The 9,410-nt window shown below is 35.1% G+C and overlaps 1 protein-coding gene and 1 pseudogene across 1 annotated transcript; both read right to left on the bottom strand.

The window, feature by feature from the left end:
• Positions 1-1,351: 1,351 nt before the first annotated feature.
• LOC140040958 (carbonyl reductase [NADPH] 1-like) lies at positions 1,352-5,034 on the bottom strand. The gene is made up of 6 exons (XM_072087263.1): positions 4,897-5,034; positions 4,143-4,406; positions 3,917-4,029; positions 3,706-3,831; positions 3,460-3,604; positions 1,352-3,175 (listed from the first exon to the last, which is right to left on the bottom strand). The coding sequence occupies exons 1-6, from the start codon at positions 4,915-4,917 to the stop codon at positions 3,014-3,016; spliced, it is 831 nt and encodes a 276-aa protein (XP_071943364.1). The 5' UTR covers positions 4,918-5,034; the 3' UTR covers positions 1,352-3,013.
• A 922-nt stretch (positions 5,035-5,956) lies between these two features.
• LOC140039882 (carbonyl reductase [NADPH] 1-like) lies at positions 5,957-9,403 on the bottom strand (annotated as a pseudogene).
• Between the last annotated feature and the right edge of the window lie 7 nt (positions 9,404-9,410).

Genomic DNA, 9,410 nt, shown 5'->3' on the forward strand with positions numbered 1-9,410 from the left:
GACCATATTTGTTGCAGCTCTCTCACTACAAATGATGACCATTGCAATTTTCATTATGCAGATCATTGTTCTGACCACTATAGGTATCGTGACGGACTATGGCGAGAACGAGATCGTTGTAATACGAGTGATTACAATCCTCTCCTTTGGTTGGTACATTCTTAATGGCTTTAAAGAATACTACAACTGCTATGCTTCAGTTTGGCGTACCATAATTGATGCAGCAGAATCGTGGCAAGCCGGTGGTAACGCAGAAGCTTACAATGAGATTAGCAACGACCCGAATTATCAAAGAGAAAATGCTCTTAAAGTTCGAAAATCTCCTGAATTACCAAAACCGCTTGTTGTCTACACAGAATTGATTCCATCTTTACCAGAAGAGCTGTTGAATCACGTTATCAATAGATGCAAAAAGAAGAGTGTTCAGGTGGCAAAAATTGTTTTGTGGAATGCCATTGTTGCCCTATTTTTTATAATCGCCTATTCCACGATTGTTTCAACTCATGAATATAACGAGTTCACACAAGTTACTAAATCTACATTAACATTGGCTACGGCTGCCTTTCCAAAGTTAGTATCAATGGCTTTCACGACACAAGAATACGCTTCAAGAAAAGAAGCCAAACAACGTCGTATTTGGTTTGAGGTGTTCAATTACGCAGAGGAAAACGGATACAATAGAATTGGAGACGTTCAGAACAGTTTGGTCGTCGGGGATAACGGCGACGACTAGAATGGCAGTAACAAGCTAACTGGTGACAACGATGTAAAAAAAGATGAAGAAGAAAATGAACAAGAAGATGGCAGTGACAAAATATAAAAGGACGGTGATTGCAACGTTTCTAATAAATGTTGGAAAGAAAAATGTATAGAAAAAATGCATTTTTGTAAGAAAAGCTTGAATTTGTAGTTTCTGTTAGTATCTGGTATAACGGCCTCACCAAAGAGAACAAATACAAACTTTATCGAGTTATAAGGAAAGCAGATAACATTATGGGTACCAAATCTGAGGACTTAAGCTTGGTTCCCACTAGAACGTAACGCAAGGACGTAAACGCAACGCAAGCGTTTTAACCAATGACAAGCGAAGTTATAGACACTAATTAGCAATCACAAGCGAATAAGCCATCGCTTGTGATTGGTCAATTCACTTGCGTTGCGTTACGTCCTTGCGTTGCGTCGCTAGTGGGAACCACGCTTTAGATAGCATATGTAACGAATTGTTGGCTAAAGCCAAAGTCATAATGTCTGATTCTGTCCATCCCTTGCATAGTTCGTTTGCTATGTGCTGATCTAGTAGACTACGTCATCCTTTGACAAAAACAAATAGGTTTAACAATTCTTTTATTCCCTCCTCAATTCGTCTCTTTAACAAACAATTTGTAAGATAATTACTGTAATTACTTTTAATGAACTTTACATAGGCCTACAATGTATTTGACTTGACTAATTGTATCGATGTTTTTACATGGTGTTTTTATTACGAATGTAACGCGTAGCTGAGTCTCACATTTTATAATTATTATGTGACAATAAAGTATATCTATGTCTATTTTAACGAATACAATGTTACTATATGTGCTTAGATTAGATGGTAGGCAAATAACTTGTTAGCTAAGCCTGCTACTGTTATTAATAAACATAATTATAACAAATATTATACCCTTTAATTAAGATTAACTATATTTTGAAGATTGGCTTTACGTGTAAATTTGAAAAAAAAAAAACATTAGAAAAATCGTTTAAAATGTTTAAGTGATCACCAAGTATTGGTTCATATTTTGCGTGCCAATAGTAAATGCTAATTTTAGGTATACGACAAGTCAACATAAGTTTCTCGCTAATAATCTTCTTTGTAATTGTGTATTTAACTATTATTGTTTGTGATGATAGCAGCATTGTGATTAAAAATAACTTGGTAGTACAGTATTTGAATAGTATGATGTGTTTTTTGTGTAATGACAGATTACTGCCATCATAGTTGAATTGATTCGCGCATGCCTCTGGTTTAATTTGATCAGCATTCGTTTTTCCTAATCTATGGTAAAATTAAAGAAGGATCTAGGCGCTCGCCTGGTCTGAAATTTTCACCACCCATTCCAATTCTCCAGCACAGCTCGTCATATTTTATTTTAATAATTATATTTAAAGCATATTTGCCGCGTCTGTTTTTAACCTCTAGTGGCTACGGCCGTGCCGCCCATGACAAATAACCGAATTGGCTGGTTCACACGTCATTGTGACATAGTAGGTGTAAACGCTTTCCATTAGCGAATATATTCGCGCGTGAAACAAACATTCATGAGTTCTGATTGGTTGCGCATTTTTCCACGTCACAAAATAAAATTATCTTATAAAATAAATGAGAATATTAATACGCATGCGTATTAGTCAGCGATTTGTATTCGCGCGAATAAATTCGCCTCTAGTCTAAAGGGCCTTTCACACCTGTTCCGGCGAACCAAACGCCAACGTTTCGTTTTCACGACGCTCCACGTGGATATGCGCCAATCGATATTGACGTTCGATTGGACGATTGCATTTGCCGGCGCCGGTCCGGCGCCGGTCCGGAACCGGTGTGAAAGATCAAGACCCTTTAAGCAGACTTTAAATAGCTTATAGCCTGTTTCGGTTTTATTGTCCAAGAAGTGAAGTGCCCTTTAGAAATTTAGTTTCATTTTATTTATAATCATATATTTCACGATGTTATATTATATTCTAAAAATTAAAACCCTCCCGATTAATACGGTACCGTATAACCTATAACCTATTTAATTAATTAAAATTTAAATACATAATTTGCACTGGAATATCAAGGAATATTTTAAAAAGTCCTGGCTAATTAATACTGAACCACAATGTATTATTATATTATAATTACAAAGTATTTCATTAAAATACTGGAATCTATAAAGGTATCAAATAAACCAACCATTAAACATTAATTAAATAATATTATTATTTTACAAAATGCCAGCCAAAACAAACAACATAGTTAATATATTGGAAGTTTTTACCAAGTTAATACTACAGATTTGTCAGAAAGGTGTTTCCCATTTGGTGTTCCTGAATTCTCAGGCAACAATGCACAATATACTGGTGTTATGGCGCCCTCATCTGGGGTTTTAGTTCCTTTGTGACTTGACATGTCAGTATCAACATAACCTGGGCAACACTGCAAAATGAAATCAAAGAAATCATCAATTACAGTATTTTAATTATCCATCTTAAATTAATAAAATATATGAATTTGTGAAATAGTTTTGATAAAATTTAATAACAGTTACCACTGTATGTACATTCAGGCCAGGCAAAGATTTTAAGCTCTGTCTACACTATCAAACTTTAAGTGACAAAAAAAATGTGATGTTCCCATATATGGACATGATGATGTCATATCACTACCATATTTGGGCACACCACACTTATTTTTTATAGTGTAGACAGAGCTTTACTTACACAGTTGATAAGAATATCCTGTTTTGAGGTGTCTGCACTCATGGCTGCAGCCTGGATCCTTGTTATGGTGATAACTGCTGCCTTTGAGGTACCATAGGCACTTTCTACCCATCCATCTTCTTTTATTGTCCCCTTTTCTGCACTCCTGTCATATAAATCATGTTTAATGTAAATACCAGTAATCCAACAGAAACATGCTTAAACTTGCGATTTTGAATCTATGCAATTACAAGTATTTATACTAACGCAACAAAGTCAGCCATCAGCTTATTGACATCTTCTTCTGTTTTTGCCTGTTTGAAGGCTTGCTGAAGTTTGGGACTCAACTTCTTGTACACCATTGGTCCGACTAAACTTGCCAAATGGCAAACCCTAAAATGAAAACAAAAGTTAAGTACATTGCAGACAAGAAAGAAAAAACCTATGCGAAAGAAAACATAATGAAAGCCTTCAGTACCTTCCATGCGAACGTATCAATGGGAACAGAGCGTGACAAACATTTAATGTTGCAGTGTAGTTGGTTGCTATGGATACCTTGGCTTGTACACTAAATGGAGCTGTGTCTGTTTGCTGAAATATAAGTAAAAATACATTTTTTTTTAAATTGCAAATACGTATCATGTAAAGTTTGGTTCTCGGAATGAAATGGGAGATGGTTGTATCCCGAGATAAAAATATTGTACCTTATACGCAATTGCAGCATTATTAACAAGTATATCTAGGCCCCCATGAGTGGATTTAAGAAAATCTCTCAAACGGTCAATGCTCTCTGATGAATCAATGTCCAGCTGATGAAAGTGAGGGTTCAGTCCTTCCTTCTTAAGTTCTTCTACAGCAGCTTTCCCTCGTTCTTCATTCCGTGATGTCAAATAAACGATACCATTCTGAAGTTCTTTGCAAAGAGCCCTCACAATGGCAAAACCAATACCTTTATTTCCCCCAGTCACCTAATAAAAGAAACCAATATTTTAGTGGATTTTGATGGATGATTTTAACCGGCATTTTCATATACCTGTACTGCAGTAGTATCGTATGTTTTGCAAGATTTATAATCAATATTTGTCAATAGTCTATAGATACTGTAGTACAAATAATAATTAATAGATATTTCCTACATCGACGTATGAAAACCTGCGGTTTTATATTCATATACGTGCATTAATTAACTTTTGTGAGATCCGGACCTTTCAATAAATACAAAACAGGCGGCCTCTGGAATATCTGATCTGATTATACAATATAATATTAATAACCTGTTGGCCCTGGCCTGCTGCCCCTCCCTCCCGCCGGCCCTGTCTAGGCTAGCCTACTAAGTACTAGGTAGGGCCTAGGCCTAGCTAGGCCTACTAGTACTAGGCTAGGCACCTTTAATTTATCTAGGTAGGCCTAGGCCTAGGCTAGAATAGAAGCAAATTCACTATTGATTATGATACTCACCACTGCAATTTTTTGTGACATGATTTGTTATAATTAATGGTTCGGTTCTAGGCCTATTCGTTGTCTACGACGAGTACAGCAAGGAAGTGAGTACTCTTTATATCAATTTCACGGGTTCATGATCTTGTTTGTTTACGACCGAGATGACTTTGCAATTTTTTTACGCACGTACGTCCACGTGTCCATAATTTTCTGTTTGCTATCAACACGGCGACCGTGACTTTGCTTAATTTAATCAATCTATCAATAAGTCCGACCCGATAAGCCTTTTTTTTTTTCAATTTGTATCTATTTATGACATTGTGTCTTATATGTTGTATGCTCAATTGACACAGTAAGTTTAACTTTTGCACAGAAGAAATGTTTGCAATAAACACTAGCCTACTACTTAGGCCTGGGCCTACAGCTAGTTCACTTCAAATCAGGACCCCCCCCCCCCCACCCCCTGCTTTGGTTAAGCCGATTTTCTTTTTCAGGGAGTAGGCCTAATCAACATACACGAACAATTATCAATCATCTACACAATAATTACAGATATGCCTTTTATATTCTTAGTGAATTTAGTTTTAATTTATAATAGTTTTAATTGTTAATTAATTAATCATAGTACGTCATTACATTATTTCTAATAAACATATACCGTAAAACCTCGAAAAGAAGCCCATGGGCTTCTTCATTTTTTTAGTGCTCTTGGGTGGGCTTCTTTTCGAGATGGGCTTCTTTTCGAGATGGGCTTCTTTTCGAGAGTACGTTTGCAAGCTGTAGAGGGGGGCTTCTTTTCGAAATGAATGCTGTAAATTTTGTGAATTTCTACTACAATAATATGACTTTTTATCTAGAATTAAAGGACACCATGTTTTTCAGTACAATTACGAAATAAACGAAGAAATGATATGTAAATTGGAACCTGAAAACATGAAAAGTCTAGCCAGAAATGCAATCAAGGTATGTTCGTTGAATGGTATAGATGTTGGACATGTTCCTGAATGTTTGGCTCAGAAAATAGCTCCGTTGATGAAAGATAGGACACTAGTGCAGCTTAAAGCCAAGATAACTGGAATGGAACAAACGGCCCCAGAAGGAAAATGGGTACTTGGTGGAGGTGTGGAAATTCCCTGCCGATTTTACATATAATTGCCAACGAAGAAGACAAGAAAAAGATATATGCGATCAAAGCACCATTTGAACGACAATAATAAACACGATCATACATATTCTTTATTATCATCAGTCTGCATCACAAGTATCTGGCATTAAATTATCCTACTACAGTAACTCTTAATCACGTGTTTGTAATGTTTATTTCTGTTCCTTTGACGTTCAGTTAATAAAGCTACATTCTTAATACAGTATAGTAGTCTATCTCGAAAAGAATTAAGTCCATACTATCTTGAAAAGAAGCCCAGGAGGCTTCATTTCGAGATTCTTTTCGAGAGTACTTTTGCAAACTGTAGAGGGGGGCTTCTTTTCGAGATGGGCTTCTTTTCGAGGTTTAAGCCCATGGGCTTCTTTTCGAGGTTTTTAGCTATTATAAATGAATAACCCAGTAATAATAAGCCCTATACGTTGTTGTTACAAATCAATATTAACTGTAAAAAAAACATTATTTTACTCTTAGACAATTGATATTAATGAAGCATTAAAACTGCCATTTATTCTGACAAAAGCCAGCCAAACCAATATATAAAGTCTTGGTAGACTAATTACCAAGTTTCAACTACAGATTTGTTAGAAAGGTGTTTTCCATTTGGTCCTGCTGAAGGTAACAATGAACAATACACTGGTGTTATGGCGCCCTCATCTGGGGTTTTAGTTCCTTTGTGACTTGTCATGTCAGTATCAACATAACCTGGGCAACACTGCAAAATGAAATCAAAGAAATAATCAATTACATGATTTTAATTATCTTAAATTAATATGAATTTGTGAAATAGTTTTGATAAAATTTAATAACAGTTACTAATGTAAAAAAATATGCATCCTATGATCAAGCAATTAAACTACTTAATCTTAAATTTTTAGATCAAAGAAGAGAAGATATTCTTCTTGATTTTGCTAAAAATCTTAACAAAATCGTTCCTAACGCACTTCCTAAATTGAGAGGCGAAACGTGAGGCAGGATACTTAGGAATGCTAAGAAGCAAAGTGAAATATATGGCAATACTAAAAGATTCAACAACTCATGTTTCCCAGCACTGTGTAGACTAATTAATAAACCAAAATAAACACAACAATAATAATAATAATAAGTAATAAGTACTTTCATCAGTTTCTTCCATGTGTAATATCTCCTTTTTTAAAATATTTTTTTAACTTTTTAACTTTTGTTGTAAATTTTGATGTTTGAAAGCTTGTACCAATTTTATATGTAAATCTCTCGCAATTCAGTTTTATTTTATATATACTGCAAAGAGAAATATTGAATAAAAGCAGAATGAATGAATGTATGTACATTCAGGCAGACAAAAATGTTAAGCTCTGACTACAGTATCAAACTTTATGTGGCAAACCAATGTCATGTGCCCATATATGGACATGATGATGTCATATCACTACCATATTTGGGCACATCACACTTTTTTTTGATAGTGTAGATAGAGCTTTACTTACACAGTTGATAAGAATATCCTGTCTTGAGGTGTCTGCACTTATGGCTGTAGCCTGGATCCTTGTTACGGTGATAATTCCAGCCTTTGAGGTACAATAAGCAGCTCCTGCATATCCTTCTTCCAATGTCCCCTTTTCTGAACTCCTGCCAAATAAATCAAGACATTTAAAAACACTTCAGACTGGCATTCTTAATCATTTACATAGAATGCATATTAACCAATGCTAATCACTATTATAAGAGTTACTAACAAAATAAATTCTCCATTAGGTGTACAATATCCAGCTACCCATCCATCTTCTTTTATTGTCCCCCTTTCTGCACTCCTGCCAAATAAATCACGTTTACAAGAAAATTAATAACATCTATAGACTGTCGGTATTCGTTTTCTCATGGTTTTTAATAATTTATTATTTTAGTATGATTATACTATAAACCTTTGGATATTCCATTCTAAACGCACGACCAATCGCGTGACGACACGATGGATGATCTTCGCGTCCTGATTGGTCAAATTGCTTGCATTGCGCTTTCGTCAAAAAATATAAAGTAACTAACGTAACGAAGTCAGCCATCAGCTTATTAACATCTTCTTCTGTGTTTGCCTCTTTGAAGGCTTGCTGAAGTTTGGGACTCAACTTCTTGTACATCAATGCTCCCAACATACTTGTTAAATGACAAACTCTTATATGAGAAAAAAACATTGCTATAGTGAAAACAAAAATACACGCTTCTTTCTGAAGGAAAATAGTTTTTAAAAATAACTTTTTTTCATCCCCAATTCTTTTTCAAAACAAATTTAAATTGCTCATTGATTTTTTCCAAATGTCCGTTTTCATTTTGGGATTTTTGACCTTTGTTATATTTTTATATCGTTGTATCTTCTTGTGTTTATGTGAGGCACCTTGTAAGAATTCTGTTTTAGGTCACTCTCTATAAACAAGGTTAAATACAATTACTTATCAAATTTCTATGAAATACTGTATAAGCTGAAGCAATGTCATGGGGTGTCAGGCCTTACTTACCTTCCATGCGAACGTATCAATGGGAACAGGGCATGGCAGACATTTAATGTTCCAGTGTAGTTGGTTGCTATGGATATTTTAGCTTGTACACTAAATGGAGTAGTATCATTTTTCTAGAAGAAAAAATTAAAATGAAATCTACATATATCTACATATATTTAAATTAGCATCATGATGAGATGATGATGTTCCATGAATACCTTAAAATTATACGAAATTGCAGCATTGTTAACAAGTATGTCTAGCTAGGCCCCCGTGAGTAGTTTTAAGAAAATGTCTGAAACGGTCAATGCTCTCTGATGAATCAATGTCCAGCTGATGAAAGTGAGTGTTCAATCCTTCCTTCTTAAGTTCTTCTACAGCAGCTTTTCCTCGTTCTTCATTCCGTGATGTCAAATAAACGATACCATTCTGAAGTTCTTTGCAAAGAGCCCTCACAATGGCAAAACCAATTCCTTTATTACCCCCAGTCACCTAAAAGAAAATAGTTGATTTTTAAGAATTACTTAAAAAGCAACTATTTTAAGCAACACATGATCTATAGTATAGTAGTAGTAGTAAATAGTATTTTTATCAAAGACAGCATAAATGGTTATCCTATTAGTATTATTTCTAGAATAAAACTTTTCTAATTTCTTTTGTTGTATGTAATGTAAGACAAATGTATGTTTATCTTGCTTTCGTCGATCGTTATCGTCCTAGTAGACTTCAAGGTACTAAAAGCAAGTGAGCCTGAGATCTACCCTCTCTCTTCCCAGGGAGTTGTTAATAACAACTCCCTGCTCTTCCTAAGTAAGCGGCATGACGCGGGTAAATAGTTCAATATTCACTAGTATATGTAAACGGTACTCACCACGGCAATTTTTTGTGACATGACACGT

Source organism: Antedon mediterranea, chromosome 2, assembly GCF_964355755.1.
Source record: "Antedon mediterranea chromosome 2, ecAntMedi1.1, whole genome shotgun sequence".
Lineage (NCBI taxonomy): Eukaryota > Metazoa > Echinodermata > Crinoidea > Comatulida > Antedonidae > Antedon > Antedon mediterranea.

Bases quoted from the DNA above. Each gene is read 5' to 3' on its own strand.
- LOC140040958 (XM_072087263.1), bottom strand. From the start codon at position 4,917: ATGTCACAAAAAATTGCAGTG. The intron at 4,407-4,896 runs GTGAGTATCATA...TTCTTTTATTAG, and splicing joins TGTCACAAAAAATTGCAGTG to GTGACTGGGGGAAATAAAGG. The intron at 3,605-3,705 runs GTTAGTATAAAT...TTTATATGACAG, and splicing joins CTGATGGCTGACTTTGTTGC to GAGTGCAGAAAAGGGGACAA.